Source organism: Ascaphus truei, unplaced genomic scaffold, assembly GCF_040206685.1.
Source record: "Ascaphus truei isolate aAscTru1 unplaced genomic scaffold, aAscTru1.hap1 HAP1_SCAFFOLD_1101, whole genome shotgun sequence".
NCBI lineage: Eukaryota > Metazoa > Chordata > Amphibia > Anura > Ascaphidae > Ascaphus > Ascaphus truei.
This window is the reverse complement of record NW_027453967.1, coordinates 68,041-92,114: the sequence shown is the minus strand read 5'-3', so window position 1 is coordinate 92,114 and position 24,074 is coordinate 68,041. Positions and strand designations below refer to the sequence as shown.

Sequence of the window (24,074 nt, the reverse complement as noted above, 5' to 3'; positions counted from 1 at the left end):
AACAGACCACATATTGGGATCCATTCCAATTCTTTAGGGTCTGTTTGGTGTGAACAGACACAGCTGTATATGTATTTATAGTATCAATTTTGCATATGTCTTATCCTGTAAAATCCTTCAGATTTACTCATATACTTGTGTGCCCTTCGGTTTTCAAAGAAAAGTTATATATATGTAAGCTTGCTTCCATCCAAGACTCGGACCTCCTTTTTGTATTTAGGATGGCTTTATACACTGGTTCATTTATGAAGAACTCTCATGTTGGTCTAGCAAAATGTATTGCAGTATGTAGAGTTGTGGCTACATGCAGCTAAAGTCTTGCAGTAGACTGTGAACGCTAAACTGTACCTTTTGAAAAAGAAAAGCCTCACATTTAGCCTCACTCCTTTTAGTAGCCTGAATACAGAATTGCTCAATATCTGTGCATCTGACTCAGATCGCTGACAGTCACGGTTAATGCCTTTTCTAGGAGGAGGAGAAGGAGAAAAATGGCAGTGAACATGTCCATGATTTGCATGATCTATTCTTAGTAATGATTGAATGTCTCCCACATCTGCTGAGCTTCGCACTTAGTTCTCAACACTGTTTAAATAGGACAAAACAAGAACTGAAACGGTGGCCAAAATGGGCACCTAGTTTTCATTTCAGTTAAAATGATTATGTAACTGTAATTCTATGAATGTTATTTATGGAACTTTTCTGAAGATTATATTTAAGACATTTCTCTAATTTTTGACTAAAATGTGTTGTGAATTGTAAAATGAACACAGCATACAGTATATTTGCATATATGGCCTTTAGGTCTGGAAGCCTTAATTCCAACACATCTACAAACTATAAATGTTTCATACGGTACATGTACTGCAGTGAAAAACACCCATTGTATGGCCGCTGTTGAAAGCGAGAAGTAGACTTGGCAATTAATGTGCACCTGTGATAAGTTTAATTATTTGCGTGTGCTTTATTTCACTTATTTCTGTCTCCTTCGTTATCATGTACTGGCGTTTTTATGCAATTGAAAGCATCAAAACATGTATGCATGGACCACATAGGGTACTTTACAATGGATCTCATCCAACAACTGTATTTTGTATATGTGCAGTATGTCAGAATTGTTCTAAACCAACTATTTCCTCCAGCTTTTTGCATACAATACATGTGTTTTAATAACTTTTCCTTTGCAGGTGCACTTTGCCAACATGAATGATAAAGTTTCACACTTAAATATTTTATATTGGCTTGGCTATTAATCCAAAACTATTACAAAGTCATATTCTTCTTTGCCTGACTACTAGCAGGTACTAATGGTTCTCTGAATGCTACCGAGTAGTCAGACTATTTGAAGGCAGGCTGTATCTAAGATCAAATACTCCCCACAATGGGGTCGCCATGATTGTGATGGGCAATGTTTTCAGATTAACCTAAAAGTTGATAAGTAAATAGTATTGTGTGGCGTTAAAATAGGGATCTGCGCTCATAGACTCATTAACATTGCGATTGTTATTTTCCTTCCATTTATCATTTCTGAGAAACAGTTGTGGAAGGTGTGGAATATGTTGGTCTCTATTGATGGCTAAGAAATCAATGAAGTCAAATCAAAACAAAATATATCAATAACTGCTTCATAATTATGTTTTGTAAATGACTTTGACTGCATTACATTATCAACTTACCTATAAATGCATTTGGGAATGAATTCTGAATTAAAGCAGAATATATTTCCTGTCTTCAACCATTTTTGGTTAGTACAAATTAATAGAATAGTAGTAACCAGATGTATTTGTTACTGTCAAATTATCAATATGATGATATTGTTTTTTTCCCCTTTTTTAACAGAAAGTTGGCTGTGATGGAATATTGGGATCACTAGCAAGAGAAGATCACTGTGGTGTATGTAATGGCAATGGGAAATCATGCAAAATCATTAAGGGGGATTTCAATCACACCAGAGGAGCAGGTAAATTATATTTTCATGTACCATGAATGCAACACGTGAAGATATATTTAGCACAGCTATCGAGCTAATCAGCTGTAACCAGTCCATACATAAAGCTCTTTTTATACAGCAATTACAGCATACAGGCAGTCCTCGTTTTACAACGCTTCACTTTACAACGAATGGCTTATCCAACGCTATGCAATGCATACCTAAATTCATTTTTACAATGCCAAAATGGCTTATCCAACGCTCTTACAACGCTTTGCAACGTTGTGTATGTGTGTGTATATATATACACATTCACATAAACAACGTTGCAAAGCGTCGTAAGAGCGTATATATATAATATTATACTATATAATATTATACTATATAATATATTATTTATTATGTTATACTGTATTATGTATAATACAGTATATACACTATATTATTTATGTGTATGCTGCATATCTTATTGCCTGCATAAAATATTTGGTGTATTTTAGTGTTAAAAATGCCTTCAGGAACGGAACCTTTCATTTAAACAGTGTTCCTAAGGGAAAACGTGTTTCGCTTTACAACGTTTCGCTTTACAACGTCATTTTGAGTAACGCATTGTGTCGGATAACTGAGGACTGCCTGTACAGTATTAAGTTCTATTTCATAGCAGTACAGGTTTCTTGTAATCTTAAAATTACCACTTTGCTATTGTAGCTGCTTATTTTATAGATTTGCATTTTAATAATGTCATTGCCACACATGGGGACTTAACACATGTATGGGTACCACACCATCCAGTGCTATATTTAGTTAGTGGCAGTGTTCTGTAACATACCTTCTTGTGTTGCAAGGTGTCTAATTGAGTGTAACGCTTAGAAAATATCGGCCATTATATCTTAGAAAAATATGATCCTTAATGTATTTTCTACATGTAGCATAGCCTTCAGACAGTTACTTCTGTTTCTGGGCCTTTCCTCTGTCAGTCCTGTTAGTGCAGACAGTGGAAAGGTTAAATCCTTTATTAGGCCTGTGTGTGTGTATTCCAGCCTTGAATAATGTGTCAGTATTCAAGGGCAGGCTTAGCAACTCTGAGGGTATCAATCTGAGGGGTAGATAATGGTTGGAACGCCCCCTTATGTGTGTGGGCCAATCTGTATCCAGCTCTGGCTTGCTATCAGTCAGAGTCAGAGACACTCCCCAAGGATGTTCAAATTGGGACAGCCTTCTAAATTGTCAGTTGAGTTTGGAGAAGAAGAAGAAGAACTAGCTAGGACAGAGAAAGTCTCCCCCCTCTCCTCCCATGCTGGGATGGGAAGGGAAATATGCTATCTAGACAGGGATCTGGTCTAGGGAGAATATATGCTGTCAGAGATCATGGAAGACTGCATTCTCTGTACTGGAGCTGTCTATGAATAAATATAGAAAAAACATTGCTGTGTGTGAGTTCCTGTCTCTGACTGAAGGAGTATCAGTGGGGGTCCTCCCCCTGAAGATCTACAGCGGATCCTTGCTGGCTGGAGGCACTGTGCACCATCAAGAGATATCAAGGTAATCTGTCCCTCCTGTTCCCTGTCCTGGCTCTCCCCACACCACCGTGGAGCCCTCAGCCCTCCTGTTGCCAGCAGGGAACAGCACCAAAACCACCTGAAAGTAGCGTACCGAGAAGGAGTGTACCCCCAATCTCACTTAGGGAAGGGTATGATAAAAGGGTTACATACATTTTTATAGTGTTACTACAAAATAAAAAGTTTTACACTAAAATATAAAAAAAAAGTGCATATATGTCGCCTTTAAGCTATTTTATTTTCCAACATTTATTGCAATGTCAGTTGTTTTCAAAGAGAAAAAAAGGATGTGCAGTAAGACAGATGTTTTTTTGATAAGTGTAGCCAGGACTGGTTCTTGGCTACCAGTCTGCCCTCCCTGGCAGTAAGCCCTGGTAAGAGCAGGCCTGCCAGTACTTATTATGGGTTTTTCCCACTCCCAGCAGTGCCCTTGATTGACGGGGAAGGTTCCCTCCTCCTGGCTGTACTTAAGGGGATTGCCGCCCAAATTTAGTCAGTGCCTCTCCCCAATGTGTATACACAGGTTGCCTGAAGACTGAGCTTCCCTGTTCCGCATCCCCTCGGGGGAGAGTGAGTGTGCACCTTTCCCCTGATCCTGATACAGGATCAGGGAAGAGCAAAGACTGCTGCGGGGGCCCTTGACCCATAGTGCAGGTCCAGGGACTATCCAACAGCTGAATATACCACAAGAGAATGCATAGAGCAGAGGCCTGCCGTGACTGCATAGAACTGAATAGAATAAACCGTTCCAGACTACTCCTGACGAAGCATCAGCAAAACGCATTGAGTTAGCTTTGCTGGAGAACCGGAGGGCTGAAGGACTGGCAATCGGAGTTGATTTCTGAGGCAGGACGCTCTTCCGCCCTTACCTGTGACGCTGCCACGGAAGTGACGCATGCGGAAACCAGAGGGTGAGACGCAAGTGAGACGCGTAGAAGCTGTATACCGATGGGGTCCTTCTATGTTCGGTGGTTCTCTCCAATGCCTGTTTAATTTATTCGAAATGTGAGTGTAACTGCTCTTGATATATTACACTGAATATATTTGGTCAAATAGTATGCACTATTGTGATTTTTTTCTTTTTCATGTTGACCTTATACACAAACTGAGGGGTATCCTGAGACCTATTGCGTTTATTCATCACAAGGGCTCCAGTCAGGGAGAGAAGAATCTCTGACATACTTACTATTACAAGAAGTTTTTTGAGTGCAACTACTTAAAGCTTACAGAGTGATATATAACCAGTATCAACCATCTGCACTATATTTGCTTTTATTTTATTTACATATACCACTGAGCACACCAGCGCTTTTCCTCCCCCAGAAGAAAATTAATTATATCTCCTGCCTGGTGTGTGATCTTACTGGGGAAGGAGAGGGGATTGTTTCTATCTTGGGAGATCGCCTCCATACATCTGGAGCCTGCGGCAGATGGAGGCGCTGTACCACTAGAGATCTATGCTGGGTATGTACCAGAAACCTGTCCTGTGTCCCCACAAACATCGGCGGACGACTCAGCCCTCCTGCTTACCAACAAGTACTGTAGCATGCACCACACACGCTGTAATGGCAGAATCTCCCATCGGGTGGGGGAAACACCGTTACATTTGGAGGTGCTGCTGAGATACTGCTCAACAGGACAGGTTTTCAGTGACGCAAGGCTGGAAGTTATCAGGTACGCTTTCAGAGCAAGTACGGATGAGAAAGTGAGGCTACGTGTAGTGTCACATGAACTGCATCCTCCGCTGATCCATAAGGTGTACTGCGTGGAGACAGAGAAGCTATTGCTGGGTCTGAGTCGCCATGAGGACTGGTAGGTCTATGATGCATATAGGGGGTGTTCTGGTTAACGTGTCCCAAGAACCCTTGGAGAGGGTCTGCGATGCTAGTGCCACAGCAGGGCGGCATAAAGTACTATTAGGGAGTGTCTTAAGAGGGGTGTCTGATGTACTAGGTGCCTATACCCCTCTGCTGGAAGAACGCCCAGAGTACTACTAGCTGTCGCCAGACAGTAAACCACAGAGTACTTGTTATGGACCGTGAACGAGTGCAGAATATCAGAGGGAGCTTTGCTAGCATGGGTTATAACATACTCTCGGTAGACAGCTAACCATGTCCTGCAGAGGCCTACAACGAACAGTTTCCTTCCGGAATCGCGATTCCCGCGTGGTCGGGGAAAGAACTGTGCTCAAAATGGAGTTTCCCTTGCCCTGGAATACACCACATGAGTCGCATTATCTAAAATGGTGGTTCCCGCCAAGATTGGGAACTGCGTGGGAGGCTTGCAGGAAAATTGCACACCTTTTTGCAAAGTTCTGTAAGGGTCTGGCGCGAAAACCACCGCACCGAAGCGATATGACTGGCTCAGAAAGGAGTCAGGGTCACGCCCCATTCCAGTGTGTTCCCCCTCTAATCTCCACCGGAGGCAGGGGCACTGTGACAGCCAATACCAAATGACTAAAGACAAGGGGGGAGTCGAATGTGGCCAACCGCACCCTCAGTTCTTCGGAGCCTGGCAAGAGAGAGGAGCTAATTTACCAATACTCCTGTGTCCGTGCCTACATAGAGACCTGATCATGGCCAGTGAAATTGATTTTGCGCACTACCGTCTACCGGGAGGCCTCCTGGTAGTGAAGGTGGAAGGGAAGAGGTACCTCAAATGCTTCTGCCCCAAGTGCAACTTTCCAGGTGATGACCTAGTGTGGGGCGCCACATGTGCAAATGCGGAGCTCGGTTTCTGAAGCCGACGCTTCTGCGGCCTATGGCTTTAGCAGAGAAGGATGTAACTGACCCCAATACCTTGGGGGTCGATGCTGCTAACCCAACTACCTTAGCAATGGAGGTTCCAGTGGGCCCGTGGGCCCGTGGGCCCCAATGGATGCTTCAGGGGGTCAGAGTACCCTGATGATCGAAGAGCGGTTCAAGATGGTTCCAGACCCGGTTCTCACAGAGGAACCTGAGCCCGAGCAGTGATCTGTCGTCTGTGGTCCTTCACCAGCCGGCATGTACCCCTATGGACCCCACCAAAGATGAAACCAGTACCTGCAAAATCAAACGGTGATGCAGTCCAGTCCTGATGACAGTGATGGTGCGACCTATGCGGCGGCAGAGCGTCCCATTCATGGCGGTTCTTAGCAGCTTGGTTGGCAAACCAGCATCCCAATCAGCAAGTCCCAGGGGTCCGGAAAATCAGCAGAGTGAGAATCCACCTACTTACTCTCAGCAGGAACTGATGAAGACTTTTGGTGTGAAGGCCCCAGACAACAGCGATCTCCACACGGAGGACAACGACAACCTGCCCCTCCAAAGACCAGATGTCTGCACTTTCGGTGTAGACCATTCATCTCTATCTGAAACCCGCGAGATTGGCTGATGTCAACAGAGAGGCGACCGCTGAGGCGGATGAGGAAAGGCCATTTCCCGCTCTGGTGTGTACCGCTGCAACCAGCGACGGCGTGGAACGTTTTTTGACTCTATGCGGTTACGCATGTAACGCACAAAGACGGTGGTGGGCACTAAGACACTTACTCCGGAACACTTGGCCGTCGGCGCTGACCCTTCACTGAGCCCCAAGCCAAGGCCAGATGCGGAGCCTTACATAGTCGATATAGCCCTGGTATCTAGTCAGGGTGGATGTTACACCAAGGACTGACCGAGACTTTAAGGCCTCCAATCCTATGGCTAGTACTCTCCGCACTCCCCTTTCGCCACTCCTTGAGTCTCAGAGCTCTGCTAGATGTGCTCGGAATCGCTTGCGATCAGCTCTTTATTTTCAGCAACCAGGTAGGGAAATTGAGTTTGAGTATAGTTCTGATAAGGAAATAGGGGGATCCTCTACTAGGGCCTTCAAGTTTAGGGAAGCTATTCCTGTTCGGGGAATCATAACGGAAAATTGGGATTCAGATAGTAACAAGGGGAATTGGGATTCTGAGGATTCCGATAAGAATTGGGATAGCGAATGGGAGGAGGATGACATATTGGGAATGTCATCCGATGAGTCTTCAGGGTATAACTCTCCCAGACGGGTGGTGTCTATGCTTAGAGTAGTACCTGGGTGCGGGTGCTCAGTGTGCTACATGGAGTATCGCTATGAACAAGCCTTTGATAAAGTGGAGTATGACTTGGACAGACCCCCTTAAGAGGGTATTTTCTGTAACTTTGCCTGATAGTTCTGGGGCACTTGTCAGCAAACCAGACCTGGAGCATTACTACTGAGTAATTAGGTTCTCCATGTTGGGAGGGACCTGGGTTTTCTATGGAATGCTGTAATGTAATTAAGTTATATGCACTGTAATACAGAAAAGTATGTATCTTTTTGCATTGTGATTTTCACCATGGTTATTGATTTTCCTGTTCTGTTTAGGTTATGCATCTGAAGGATGGTACCTGCAAATTTCAGTCCCAGTGTGGACATGGGAGTTTCCACCAGAGGGAGAGTGTAGCCAGGACTGGTTCTTGCCTACTAGCCTGCCCTCCCTGGCAGTAAGCCCTGGTAAGAGCAGGCCTGCTAGTACTTATGATGGGATTTCCCCACACCCAGCAGTCCCCTTGAGTGATGAGGGAGGAGGTGGAAACAGGCCTGGGTTCCCCCAATCCTGGGTCAGACCTGGTGCCCTCTTCCAGGCTGTACCTGATGGGATGCCGCCCAAATTTAGTCAGTGCCTCTCCCCACTTGTGAGAGTCAGGTCACATACATGTTGCCTGAAGACTGGCCTTCCCTGTTCCTCTTCCCCTCGGGGGAGAGTGAGTGTGCACCTTTCCCCTGATACTGACAGAGGACCAGGAAAGAGCAAGGACTACTGCAGGGGCCCCTAACCAGAAGTGCAGGTCCAGGGACCATCCTACAGCTGGATAAACCACCAGAGACTGCATAGGTCAGAGGCCTGCTGTTACTGCATTGAGCTGAACAGAATAAACCGTTCCTGTTATTATACCTTCTGCCTGGTGTGTGATCTTACTGGGAGAGGAGATGGGATTGTTTCTATCATAGGAGATCGCCTCCATACATCTGGAGCCTGTAGCAGATGGAGGCGCTGTACCATTAGAGATCTATGCTGGGCATGTACCCCAGAAACCTGTCCTGTGTCCCCACAAACATCGGCTGATGATTCAGCCCTCCTGCTTATCAACAGGTAGCATGCACCACACACGCTGTAATGGCAGAATCTCCCATCGGGTGGGGGAAACACCATTACCTAAGTAAAACAGCTGAATGGAATTTAGTAGAAAAATGGCAGTAAAATAAAGAATGTGGCAAAGTGGAATACTTAGAATATTTTGATGATTTTTTAGGTTAAATTGGTGGCTGTTGTAATCAAAGCAAGGCTAACTGAATATAATGTATTTTTGTTTACTAACTGACAGACTCAAATGTTACTACTGAAAAGTTGTATGAACAGTACAGGCAGTCCTCGTTTTACGACGCTTCGCTTTACGACGAATGGCTTATCCGACGCTGTCCAATGCATCCCTATGGCCGGTTTTACGACGCCGAAATGGCTTATCCGACGCTCTTACGACGCTTTGCAAAGTTGCAACATTATGTCAATCAGAAAGCTGCAGTCAGGGAAATCGTCCAGATCAGTCTGTGTGAGGGTTTAGTGGGGTATTTATGCCTTTAAACATGTCTAACAGTTTTATTATACAGTTCTGGATTCAATAAATAGAATCTTTACATCATAATGTATGTGTGTGCAGCATAATCTTATTGTTTGAGTAAAATATTTTGTGTATTTTAGCATTAAAAATGCCTTCAGGAACGGAACGTTTCATTTAAACAGTGTTCCTATGGGAAAACGGGTTTCGCTTTACGACGCTTCGCTATCCGACGCCATTTTGAGTAACGCATTGCGTCGGATAACCGAGGACTGCCTGTACTATTTTATTGACTAGTCCAAAAAAATTGGAAACATTCCCATCTCATCTCAGAGGTAAGCCATTACACGGTGTAAAGTACTAAACATTCTTATCAATTAGTGCAGGGGTGCGTAAACTTTTCTTGCTGCGCCCCCCCTGCCTGCTCTCCTCCGTTCTCACACCCTCCTTTCCTCGGTCCGGCATCAAATGACGCCATGGGGTCGTGTGTCGTCACGTCACATGACCCCGCAGCATCATGTGAGACCGCGTTGCCATGGTCACGCGTCCTGAAGCCGGCTGACTCTCGTTAACTAGAGGTTTGCAGAGGCCTCGCGCAGTTCCTGGCATTTCATTGAAATGTCTAGGGGAAGAGCGGGGGTCCTCTGCAACCGCTGCACCCCCCCCCCAAAAAAATCCCCTAGTTTGTGCACCCCTGAATTACAGTACAGCACAAAGTAACTTTGTTCCATCCGTTTAGGAACGGCCCATTTTCTTTGGATGAAGTCAATTTATTTGAAAAACTGCTTCTACAGTTGATATAATCAATATAGGGTTGGCAGAGCTAATTTCAAAATCTGTTTCCCAGCTCTGGGTGATTTATATGAGTAATTGCATCAGAACTGCAGTGATAGTTACATGATGTGCAGTACTCTGCATAAATTCTTGTGTAACTTCTGTAGCAATTTGTGTAGCTGCAAGTGTTTACGGAGTTCCTATTGAGAATTTTAGTATACAAAACTAATGTAGGTTATCATTAACTGTATCAGTAAATAATAGAATTAAATAATATATGTTATTCATGCACGCAGGCTATGTAGAAGCATTGGTGATACCAGCTGGTGCAACAAGAATTAAAGTTGTGGAGGAAATGCCCGCTCATAGCTATCTTGGTAAGTATTTTAGAACTGAGATATTAACCAATCACATAAGCCAATTTGGTCTATTTCAAAATGATTATATGTAATTTTGCTAAAGACCATTACATTTTTTTTTTTTTTATTACTTAAATTTTTATTGAGCATTTTTTTCATACAAAATAAGAATTAACAAAACATATAACAGATAAAAGAGGGGGGGCAGGAAGGTGGGGGAGGGGAAGCATTTGTAAAAATATAGCATTGTACACAGCAATTTAGTTACCACATGATCACTCTGTTCCAAATATTCTAATCTATATATGGGGATATACCTGCATGGCGAATCCAGGGGGCCCAAATCTCAGAAAATCGCGAGGTAGAGCCGTTCAGATAGGCTAAGAGTTTTTCCATATAAACTATATGCCAAATTTTATTATTTATTTGGTTTAAGGATGGGGGGGCAGGTTGTTTCCAATTTTTGGCAATTGTACACCGTGTAGCATTTAACATTTGGGCTAGTACTCTAGCTTTTTTTCGGGGAATATTGGCTATTGGCTTGCCTAACAATATATATACTGGGTCATGTGGGATAGTGATTTCTAGGATCTTGTGTATTAAGGTGAACACTTCCGTCCATGTTTGTTGGATTTTGGGACATGACCAGAATATATGCAGAATATTCCCCACTTCACCACAACCACGCCAGCACAATGGGGAGACCCCTGGGAGAAAAGAGTGCAGTCTGGCAGGAGTCATATACCATCTGAATATTAACTTGTAAATATTCTCTTTTATTACAACGCACAATGAATTTTTGGAGGCAGCTTCCCAGATGTCTTTCCAGGTATCGAGATCTATACAGACATTAAGATCTTTTTCCCAGGATACCATTTATTTATCGGGGGTTTGATTGCTCTTGATAGAGGATAGACTTTGATAAATTCTGGAGATGATGCCCTTTGTGTGGGGTTGGTGTAAACACAAGTCCTCAAACAGAGTTAAAGCATGGGGTTGGCTTGATTTGTAGGCTGATTGGATATAATCTCTAACCTGGAGAAATCTGAAAAAATCGGAAGAGGGGATATAATGTTTCGTTTGCAGAGAAGCGAATGGGGGGACTTTCCCTTGAACGAGAATATTTTTTACTCTCGTGAGTCCTTTTTGAACCCAGGTATGGGAGAGTGGGTTTTCTGTGTAAAAAGGAAGAGAGGGGTCCGAGAATAGGGGTTGCATGAGGGAATGGGTACCAGTTAGTTGAAACTTGGATTTGAGTCCCAGATATTACAGGCAAAGGATATCACCGGTTTTTGAAACTCTCGGGTGGTCTAGACTTTTTGTTGAGCCAGAGAAGATTTTTTATTCTGCATGGGGAACAAATCAAATCCTCTATCTCGGCCCACCTCCTTTCGGTTGGGTTTGAATGCCAGCAAACAAGTTGCCCTAATTGAGCTGCTCTATAGTAGTTTTGTAAATTCGGAAGAGCTAAGCCTCCTTCTGATTTGGACTTATAAAGAATATCTTTGCGAACTCTTAAGTCGCCTGTTTTGCCAGAAAAACTTCAAAATTTTCTTCTGAATATTATTTAGATCTTTCTGACAGATTTTAACCGGGAGAGTTTGAAAGAGATAGAGGAGTCTAGGTAAAATTTTCATTTTAATAGTAGTTATTCTCCCAAACCAAGATATTATATATGGGTTCCAAGTGGCTAAGTCCTTGACTATCTGGTCAAAGAAGGGTTTAAAATTTGCGTTGTATAAAGTTGAATAATTTTTTGTTAGTTGAACCCCTAGATATTTAATATGGTTCGCGTTCCATTTGAAGTCAAAATTTAGTTGGAGTAATTTTACTAATTCTTTAGGGAGATTTAAACTAAGGGCCATGGATTTAGAATGATTAATTTTATAACCTGAAAGTGAGCCGAATTCTGATAGAACATGAAAAAGGTTAGGGAGGGATGTGAGAGGTTTTGAAAGCGTCAATAGTATATCGTCCGCAAAAAGAACTATTTTGAATTCTTCCTGACCAACAGAAATACCCTCAATATTGGGGTTCATCCTTATCTGGCATGCTAATGGTTCAACGGCTAAGGCAAACAACAAAGGTGAGAGCGGACAACCCTGCCTAGTTCCATTTAATATTGGAAAGGGGTCAGACAAAGAGCTGTTCGTCCTCACAGTGGCCGTTGGTGTGGAGTATAGTGTGTTTATACTATTTAAAATTTTGTCTGTGAATCCCATCTGCGAAAGCGTAGCTGACATAAACTGCCAATCTAATCGATCGAAACCGGTTACATTTTTTATTTATTGTGTTCAATGTAAATACTTTTCTCAAGCTCATACAAGTAACCTGAATTTAAGTAAAGATCCCCTTTTCACAGTTTACTCTTGGCACTCTAATTAAAAAACTGATATACTATACTACAAAGTTCTGGCATCTGTCTTGGTCCTGGAGAAATGTAAATTAGTAGTAGGTTGTGATTAAGTACCTTTTAGGGGACCAACATTAGGGTTCTTCATTAATTGAATTATAGTGTAGAGAACTTTCCAAATATCACAGGTCTCTCCTTCAAGTGTACTGCATCAACACAGTGGATTAAAAACTAGTTAAAGGACAGACAACAGAGGGTTGTCACAAATGGAACTTTTTCAGGTTGGGCTAAAGTCGTGAGTGGAGTACCTCAGGGATCGGTACTGGGACCCCTGCTTTTTAACTTGTTTATTAATGACCTTGAGGTTGGGATCGAGAGCAAAGTCTCCATCTTTGCTGATGATACTAAATTGTGTAAGGTAATAGAATCAGAGCAGGATGTAATTTCTCTTCAGAAGGACTTGGAGAGACTGGAAACGTGGGCAGGTAAATGGCAAATGAGGTTTAATACAGATAAATGTAAGGTTATGCATTTGGGATGCAAGAATAAAAAGGCGACTTACAAATTAAATGGAGATATATTGGGGGAATCCTTGATGGAGAAGGATTTAGGAGTGCTTGTAGATTGCAGGCTTACAGTAGCAATAGTGCCCAATGTCATGCAGTAGCTACAAAGGCAAACAAGATCTTATCGTGCATCAAACGGGCAATGGATGGAAGGGAAGTAAACATAATTATGCCCCTTTACAAAGCACTAGTAAGACCACACCTTAAATATGGAGTACAATTTTGGGCACCAATCCTAAGAAAAGACATTATGGAACTAGAGAGAGTGCAGAGAAGAGCCACCAAATTAATAAAGGGGATGGACAATCTAACTTATGAGGAGAGGCTAGTTAAATTAGATTTATTTACATTAGAAAAGAGGCGTCTAAGAGGGGATATGATAACTATATACAAATATATTCAGGGACAATACAAGGAGCTTTCAAAAGAACTATTCATCCCACAGGCAGTACTAAGGACTCTGGGCCATCCCTTAAGGTTAGAGGAAAGGAAATTTCACCAGCAACAAAGGAAAGGGTTCTTTACAGTAAGGGCAGTTAAAATGTGGAATTCATTACCCATGGAGACTGTGATGACAGATACAATAGATTTGTTCAAAAAAAGGTTGGACATCTTTTTAGATGGGAAAGGTATACAGGGATATACAAAATAAATATACATGGGAAGGATGTTGATCCAGGGATTAATCCGATTGCCAATTCTTGGAGTCAGGAAGGAATTAATTTTTCCCCTTAATGGGGTTTTTTGTTTGCCTTCCTCTGGATCAATAAGTAAGTATAGATACAGGATAACGTATCTGTTGTCTAAATTTAGCATAGGTTGAATTTGATGGACCTATGTCTTTTTTCAACCTCAACTATTATGTAACAGTGTAAAAGAAGCATATATGTATGTAGCCCCTTTTCCCTATGACTATGGGAACTACGCATGCTGCTGTACCTGTTGCTCACAGGAGGTCTAAGCCTCCACCACTGGGAGCGTGGGGTGAGCTCTTTCTTCTCTCAGTGCAGAGCCTCCACCCATGAGGGATCCAAGCATTGGCAGGTTAACCCCTCACAGGAACCAATACAGTGATGAATAATACACACGGGTATATAACAACGGTTTACTGACACACACATATAATAACGATAGCAATAACAATATCCCTGTGCAATACACATACAGAACTAGGAGTGAGTCCCTCAAAGTACTGAGGGTGTCCTGGACACCTGTAACCCGATGTCCTCATGAGCAAGCCCATCCAAAGTGTGAGGTAGCGCTACCCCCCTTTAGATGTGATGGTGCATGGTGGGTACATTCCTGGCTATGACCAGGGAATTGTGGAGATCCTCTATTAGCAGAGCCGCATCCATGGTTCCACGATGTGGGGTCTGCAAAATTCCCTCACGCCTTGTCCTGATCTGCCTTGAGAGGCAAGCTCCAGCTGGAGTGTCTCGCCTAGTGTCTATGATATGGCCTGTGGCCTGGTCCCAGGCCACAGAGCACCGTGGGGCCATCCGGTCACTGGTGTAATAGTACTGCTATAACTAATTGGGAAGCGTCCCTACCTGGGGCCTTCTCTACAATACGTCACTGAGGGGCATTAGGGCCTAGATGGGCATACGGGATAATTCTAGGCCTACTCCAGGGAAGTACTGCTCCCTGGACACTATGTGTTCCTTTGCCTCCCTCCGTCAGACTGCTCGCAGTCTCTTGCACAACAAAGCATATCTCCCTGCCTACTAGAGGATCAAGCCCTATTGGCTGGGACTTCCACCTGATGCCTACCCACTATGCACTATGGGACATGTAGTCCTGCTCCCTGTAATGGCCGCCGCAACATCTATCTCAGTGCACATGCCCACCGCTTATTCTGCGCATGAGCAACATTTAAAATGGTGGCCCCGCACTCCGAGTCCACCGTGGAGCTCCGGCGGCTCCCTTTACCTGGCAGCTCCCCCCCTGACACAGAAGGTTAGAAGGGGGCTCGGCTACATGTATTAGAGATTTATGATTGGGAAGAAGGAAATCATTGCACTCACACAAGACCATAGATCAACAATAAAAGACTGCACTTTTCATAAAGAATGTTGAGTACTTCTTCATTAAATTGTACAAGAACTCAGATAACAGGGCATAACAAAGGAAAGCAAAGGAAGAGCAAGACAAAACCACTAATTATGTACCATGCATCCTTCCAGAAGAAGTGGAAAAAGCAATACAATCCATAAAGAATTGGAAGGCTCCTAAGGAAGAGAATTACAACTTAAATCTTGAAGGAAGAAGCAGAGAAAGTACATGCTGCTTTAAGAACAGGACAATTCCTGAAACCTGGAGCAATGCAATAGTGCTGCTAGTATTACATAGTGCTTTAGAGAGACATTTTGCACAGTCCCTGCCCTGTAGAGCTTACAATCTATGTTTTTGGTGACTGAGGCACAGTGAGATAAAGTGACTTGCCCAAGGTCACAAGGAGCCAATACCGGGAATTAAACAAGGTTCCCCTGCTCCAAACTCGGGTCAAGTCAGTTACTCACTGAGCCAATCCTCTCTATTAGTTTGTTGAAATCCACAAGAAAAGAGAGAAAGAAGAATCCAAGAACTAGAGACCAATCAATCTACTTACAATCACTTACAATATTTTTATGAAGATACTCACTAATTGGCTGCAATAGACCTTAGACTTCACCCAGCCTAGAGAACAAGCAGGATTTTGCAGTGTGGATACAACACAATGGAACACATCCAAGTCTTACAAGATGTGATTTCCTGAAGTAATGAATACGATCAACCACACAGTTTAGGATTCATAGATTACACCAAAGCATTTGATTCAATCTACACCTCAGAGGTTCTAGAGGCTTTAAGAAGACAACATGTTGAAGAAACTTGCAGTATTTTGATATTATAACAAACATTTACAATACCACATCAACTATTACATTACATGAAGATACGAGCAAGATAAGGATCAGCAAGGGAGCGCAATAGGAAGACTCCATGTCACCAAAGCTTTCATAGCAAGACATTACATTGGGAAGAAAAACGAATCAAATCAACAGTGAATACTTCAGTCACCTACAATTTGCAGATGTTATATTTTCCAAAGACCTCCAGCAACAAATCAGAGAACTTGCTAAAGCAAGTAAGAAAGTGGGCCTCCATATGAATCTCATACAAGTATAGACCAAAGTGATGTTTAATAAGTTTGTCAACTCCTTAAAGATCAAAATAAATGGAATAGAACTAGAAGAAGTCAAAGACTCTGTCTATCTTTGCTGGCAAGTAACAATGTATGGAAACATTGTAAATGAAATTAAGAGGAGAATAGCGATGAGCGCATTTGGAAGGAACAACACAAACTTTCGATGTGAAACTTGGACCCTGAATACGTAAGTGACTCAGGAGCTTCAGGCATCCTAAAACAATATGGAGAGATATATGCTGGGTATGAACCAATAAGACGGCTAAGAAAAAGAACGAATAAGTTTTAGAGCAAACACAAGTATGTTACATCAACACAAGGGTGAAGAAACTAAAATGGCAGTGGTTAGTACATATCGCAAGATGAAATAACCATCATTGGACAACGTTGGTAATCGACTGGATTCCAAGTGAAATTCAAAGACCAAAATGACGACCCAAAGTAAGATAGGAGCATGAAATCAGAAATTTGTGGGAGTAACATGATGAAGATTGGTTTTCAACCGCAGTACCTGAGCTATCACTAGGGAGGCCTCCATCCAGCAGTGGTTCGACAGCAGCTCAATATGATTATGATATACAATACTAGAGATGACCGAGTTTGGAGGGACAAAATTCAAGCCCCCCAAATTCTTGCATGATGGACTATCTTTCTCGCCAAGCTGAGGCAAATTTTTGTTTTCACTTTCAAACACTACAACATAGTTATGTAGCTGTAATAGCAAAATTCAATTTTATGGTGTGTATGTGTGTGTATATATATACAGGCATACCCCGCATTAACGTACGCAATGGGACCGGAGCATGTATGTAAAGCGAAAATGTACTTAAAGTGAAGCACTACCCTTTTTCCACTTATCAATGCATGTAATGTACTGCAATCATCATATATGTGCCTAACTGATGTAAATAACGCATGTGTAACAGGCTCTATAGTCTCCCCGCTTGCGCACAGCTTCGGTAAAGGTAGGGAGCTGGTATTGCTGTTCAGGACATGCGGACAGGCGCATGCGCGAGCTGCCGTTTGCCTATTGGGCGATATGTCCTTACTCGCGAGTGTACTTAAAGTGAGTGTCCTTAAACCGGGGTATGCCTGTATAGGAAAAAAAGAGGAGAGAGCGCACGCCCCATAGTTTAATATTGTACATTTAATGGTAAAAAAGGAAGGGGAGGGGGAGGGGGGGGAGGAAATGCACTTACAAGAGTAAAAACAATTCAGGCAATTTGTGAATAACTTACCACCATCCGGTTTCTCTGTATCAGGAATCAACAGATCGAAGCTCCCTCAGGGCTGTATGGACAATGTGGCTGCTACGGGGAAATCAGAGATGTCCTCAATGGTCAAATCCGTCTGTAAGAGTCCCAGAGATTGCCTCCTACACTTGAATGGCCGCAATGTTATCTTGCGCTCGAGGCGGCCTCGTGCGCATACGTAATGTTGTAGTGATGTTGTAGTGATGCGATGACGCAATGACGTTCCCTGACGCGTTTCGTCACCAGACGGCGACTTTCTCAAAGGGCTGACTTTTTTTATTATGCCTGTATATTGTCCAATATTGTCCAACGTTTCAATCCACACAAGGGGATCACCCCCCTGAGAAAGATCCCCTTGTGCGGATTGAAACGTTGGACCTGTGTATTATACTTTCAATACACATTTTTCTGATTCCATCACTGAGTGCTGTCGCCTCTTTGCCATCCTTGCTGCTGGTAATGTATGATGTGTATATATATATATATATATACAGTATACACATGGATAAGGTGTTTTCACTTGACAGCCGTGCAGGAAAAATGAGACAGCACACAAAGGTAGTAGTTCAAAAAACCTATATTGAAGTAAGTGGCACACACCGATATTTCGGTCCTCACAGAGGGACCTTTCTCAAGGGAGTGCTTTGGTCCCTCTGTGAGGACCGAAACATCAGTGTGTGTGCCACGTACTTCAATACAGTTTTTATTTAACTACTAACTTTGTGTGCTGTCTCGTTTTTCCTGCACGGCTGTCCAGTGAAAACACCTTAACTATCTCACCTCTAAGGGATAAGCACCAACATCAACTCCAACTCCACGTGAGTGCCAACTCCGTTACTGACTATATATACACACATGTAGCCGAGTCCCCCTTCTAACATTCGGGGTGGGGGGGATGCCTGGCTTGTCGGGGACCGCCACAGCTCCACGTGATCGGGGAGCCACTCCAGTACAGGCAGCCATAGCAGAGGTGGGGTGCATGCGCAGTGGCGTGCAGTGGCCATTTTAGACAGCATATCTTGCAGAAAACTACATGTCCCAGGATCCTCTAGGAGGGCAACACACATGGGTAGTCCCAGCAAATAGGGCTTTAGTACCGGGGAGAGACAGGGTATCCTCTGGGACAGGAGCCAGCGTGCTCAGTCAGACGGAGGGAGGCCCTGAGCATGTAGTGTCCAGGGAGCAGTGCTTCCCTGGACTAGACCTAGTCTTACCCCTTTAGGCCCCAGCTATACCCTGAGTCACCTCAGCTGAGTATTTCAGGGAAGGCCGCATGTAAGGACGCTGCCCCATTAGTACACAGAGGTACTGTTGCACCGGTGACCGAACAGCCATACAATGTACTGTGGTCTGGTACCAGGCCATGGACACACATAGACATTAGGTGAGACACTCCAGCTGGAACTCGCCTCGTGTGGAGGTTCAGGACCCTAAGGTCTGAGGGGATTGATGTTGGAGGCCCACGCAGATTATGGAATCATACAGTGGCATTCTCGCCTTCGGGTATGCATTTCAGCAAGAGGACATTTTGAACACACTTTGAATGCAAACTTTGAAGTAATTTTAGTGTTTCAGATTAGATTACAACCGCTAAACGCATTTACGAGCTATGAAGGAAAAACTCCTATTTCTCATTTAATGAACATGAATGAACTGCAGTGTATCTGCTACTTGTTGATATAATACCGTGGCATTAATTTAGCTATCAGTCCACAGTGTGCTTCTTATGTAGTGTTAATCTACATAACAGACCTACTCATTTTCATGGGCATAGAGCGAGAAATATGTACGATATGATGAAAAACAAAAGGGGTCTCGATTTTTCTGAACATTGTATGTACAGTATATGTGTATGTATGTATGTATATATGTAATGTATAATATATATACATACATACACACACACACACACACACACACACACAGTGGTGTGAAAAAGTTTATGAACCCCAATGATAATTATGGCAATTCCATAGTTTTTCCATGACATCCTTCTGGAATCAAAACCAGTCTTTTCTTAAATATTCAATAGGGTTTATGTTAACCAATTCCATGTCTTTTGAAATAAATTGATGTACTGTATGGTCTGAATTAGACAAACAATTAGTAATTGGGAGTCAGGTTATGTGCAAAAAGTAAGTGAAACCCTGGTTTTATAAACTAAATTGAAAGGGATAATTAGAATCAGGTATTTAAATAACTTGGTACATCTTGTGGGGTGAGTTAGGGTGGCCCCTAAAGATCATAAACTTTGTGAGATTGATCTCCACCATACAGGTGTGTGGAAACATGACTTGCCATGATCAGAAGAAATCTCTGAGGACCTCAGAAAAGCAGTTATTGATGCTTATCAGTCTAGAAAGTGTTCAAACCAATTCCTAAAGATTTGGGTCTCCACCAATCAATTGTCAGACAGATGTCTACAAATGGAGAGAGTTCACGACCAGTCACTCTACCAGGAGCAGTTGTCCTACCAAAATATTTCCAAGAACAAACCAGCAAAACATCCAGAAAATCATAAAGAACCCCAGAGTAACATCCAAGGATCTGCAGGCCACTCTTGCCTTGGCTAATCTGAGTGTTCATGACTCAAGTATTACAAAAAGACTGAACAAGAATGGTGTTCATAGAAAGATAGCCAGGAGGAAACCACTGCTCTCTCAGAAGAACATTGTTGCCCATCTGAAGTTCATCAAAGAACACATAGATGATCCACAAGATTTGGGGGACAATGTTCTCTATACAGACGAGTCAAAGGTAATACTTTTTGACCTCAATGAGAAATATTATATTTGGCAAAAACCAAAACTGTTTTTGAACAGAAGAACTTCATCCCAACAGTCAAGCACGGGTGTGATGGTTTTGGGCTGCTATGCTGCTTGCCATCATTGACACTACCATGAATTCTGAATTGTATCAGAAGATTCTAGAGGAGAATGACATACCATCCATCTGTGAGCTGGAGCTGAAGCTGAAGCGAAAGGGGGTCATGGAGCAAGACAATCGTCCTAAACAGACAAGTAGATGTACAAAAGAATGGCTGCAGAAGAAGAAATTCCACATTTTAGAATGGCCTAGTCAAAGTCCGGACCTAAATCCCATTCAAATGTTGTTGTGGCAGGACCTGAAGCGAGCTATACATGCAAGGAAGCCCTCAAATGTTACTAAATTGAAGCAGTTCTGTTAGAGGAATGGGACAAAATTCCTCAAAACCGATGTGAGATTGACCAGCAGTTACAAGAAATGTTTAGTTGAAGCTATTGCTGCTCAAGGGGGTGCTACCAGGTACTGAATCTAAAAGGTTCACATACTTTTTCACACATAGATACTGAATGTTGATTCATTCGTGGAAAACTAAATGTTGAAAAAGTATCATGTTTTTGTGTCATTTGTTTTATCAGGTTATCTTTATCTATTATTAGGACTTAGATTAAGATCTAACAACATTTTAGGTTTGAAATATGTGAAATCTGTGAAAATCCTAAGGGGTTCACAAACTTTTTATATCCACTGTATTGTGTATATATAATTAAAACTAGGTGTATCATATTTTTAGAATGTATTTAATATAAAATATTGATATAATTTAATAAATAGTAAAATGATAATAATCTAAAGTATATGCATAACATTTACCAAATATCACCCAAATAAAATGTTACTAAAAACTGCAGTGGAATTTACCTAAAACTTTTTAGAATATATTAATAACAATTATATTAATCTAATAAATTAATGTTGTTGAAATAAATTACACATACACATACACATACATTTTCTGTAGATGTTAGTGGCACTCCAGAATATTAAAACATAACCAAAAAGCGCTAATGGTGCACAGGAAATCCCAATCCCAATCTGGCTAACCTAAAGCAGATATTTATTAACCTAGATGTCCTTATTATAGGTAAATGCCAATATGTCCATCTGGGGTAAGTGCTTCTTCTTCAAGAGTATTCAAGGTATTCAAATGGTTAAAAGTAAAAACGGGAAAAATTCCCACTCACACTTTTGGGTGCTGTCATTCAGCACATAGACCCAGTGTTTACACCACAGATTGGGTGTATGTCTCTCTTATTTTCACTGCCTTTGCTGTCCCTGCTCCTGGATGAGTCCCTCACGTTAGAGATGATCACGTGCTTGTGCGCTCGGGCACGCACCTATTCACGTCCGGGTTTCACCGGGTTACTCTCCCATAGTAGAGGATAACGTGCAGGGAGCTGCAGCAGCTGTTTATAGTCTTTAGGGTGCACAGGTCTGTCTGGAAATCACCCTATGCATTTCACAAAGTCTCTCTTTGCTTCTTCAGGGGCTTGGGTGGATGACAGCACCCAAGAGTTTATTTATTATGTGTGTTTGTTCCCCTTTGTCCAATTTTCACCTGTACCCTATAAAATATGCCAACAAAGAAGCAATAAAAAAAAGTTACATCTCTTTGAAAGTGTCTCAATCATCTGTGTATATTGTAGGATTAAAAATATATTCCATCTGAAAAAAATGGTTATTGGGCTTTTAATGAGCTACATAGCAATGTGTTTGAACGCCAATAGCTACAGATAATTTTTTATCAATCAATGAAACAATATTGTAAAAAAAAAAACATTGCTTACCTCGGGTGCTAAACAGTAACATCTTCTCTAAAATGTTTTATGTTTAGTGTTTTTTTTAATTAGCTACTACTATATGATACTATATGTAGTACAGCATTTTTGTTAAGGTGAATAATAGGCTCAAACATTTTTGGGGAAAGAATGTCGCAGTGCTTCCAATGTTTAAATTACAAGGGCTTGATTATAAAGCAATTACTACAGTATATACAGTAATTCACAATGGAGGTTATTTTTAAGAGTTTCTAAAATCGTAATCTTGCCTCACACTTACTAGTATGCGATTATATGAAAAATAAATTTTGAATTGAATAAATCATTGGTACTGACTCTTACTTGTTAATTAATACAAAAAAAGAAACAATAAAATATTCTCGATTTAAAACATAGAAAACGTTTCCTCGAAAGACATACAGTATTTCAGTTTTTGTGTTTTAAAAACAAATTTTTAGGAACAGCCATAACTATAGAGCCTAAATATACACTGTACTTTAACAGAAATGCTGGCCAAAAATAATGAAAATATCGACCTAAACTTAAAAAGGATTATTTGTTTTACTGCTATTCATAAAACCTAAAAGGTTAACTATTGCATTTTAATGCCGCGTACAGAGACCAGCACTAAAGACACATTATTCTGCTACAGTATGCATAAATCAGAAATTCAAGGATTAATACTGACTGCCACAATTGTGTCAGGGGGGGGTTTATGACTTTCTTCAGAATCATGTACTGTATGTATAATTTTTTATTTATACAGTGTCAACAGTTATGCAACGCTTTACAAACTTAAAAAACACAAACATTAGAGAACTAAGAGGAGTTCTCTAAAGACAGGGCACATTTGTGGAGCACACCATGAGACATAAAATATTACTTTTATTTACATATTGGATAAAAACTCAAACAGAATGAGCTCAAACGAAAATGTGGTGAGTGACATAGTAAAATAACCCATAACTAGTTTCTAAAAGTACAGGAGCGTGGCAGAGGAGACAGATATAAACATTACCCACTGAAGAGTATAATACCTCACATAGGGAGGGAGGAGGCTAGAAAACTGAGAATTTCTGCCTAGCTAAAAGTGGACACTCCAATTGTTTTACTAGGGGCCATAAGATATTCAGTAGCATAATAGTAGATGCCCAGAGTGAAAGTGGCTGAGAAGTCAGTGAAATATATAGATACACAGTAAACAGTACTTTGGTCTTGAAATATAAGCCCTAGTACCAGCTTTGAATCCTTAGCCTCCTGTGTCTATTGGGCAGAGTACAGAGTACTAACTTAGATCAGTTATATTGCTGTATATTAGTTACACATTAGGCAATCTAATAACAGCTAGGAGTATATATCCACGTAAAGGTAACTTAAATTATTTCTGCACTAACCCATGCCATTCGGCAAATCTAGCTCTCTTCTCCGTCTCTCTCTCCCAAACGCTTCCTGATAGATGTCACAGTGTCATTATGCCCTATGTGTTTTGCTCACTAGCGGAGCTTCATCCATGGAGGAGCAAACTTTACAAACTTACAATACTGGGAAAACTAAGCACTGTATGAACAATGGACATAAGAGAGCAAGTAAATCATACATAAGGCAGAATGAGAAACTGCCCTGAAAAGTTTACTATCTAAGGCCTAGATCCACAAATTACTCCAAATCTGTAACAGCAATTATTTTCCTTGAGAGAGATCTGTGCACAAAATTGAACACACCTGAGATACTAGGGAAATATGCTAATAGAGATGTATCCACGTTTTAGTGTTTGGGGAGGTATATACAGTAGATCACTTGGCACTTACAAACAATGGACTCTCCCTCTCCAGCAAAACATTACTTAACCAAGTGTTTAAAATAATCTAACTGTAGTATTTTATTGAAGGCAATAGTGACAA

General features: G+C 41.7%; 1 protein-coding gene across 1 annotated transcript in view; it reads left to right on the top strand.

Annotated features, from left to right (window-relative positions):
* Positions 1–1,836: 1,836 nt before the first annotated feature.
* LOC142475200 (A disintegrin and metalloproteinase with thrombospondin motifs 19-like) overlaps positions 1,837–24,074 on the top strand; it is a gene marked incomplete at its 5' end in the record, with an annotated part of 70,113 nt that continues 47,875 nt past the window's right edge. Inside the window, 3 exons of the mRNA XM_075581175.1 lie at positions 1,837–1,957; positions 10,151–10,231; positions 11,019–11,042. Of these exons, the coding sequence (XP_075437290.1) occupies positions 1,837–1,957; positions 10,151–10,231; positions 11,019–11,042 (226 nt within the window). The remainder of the gene's footprint in view (positions 1,958–10,150; positions 10,232–11,018; positions 11,043–24,074) is intronic.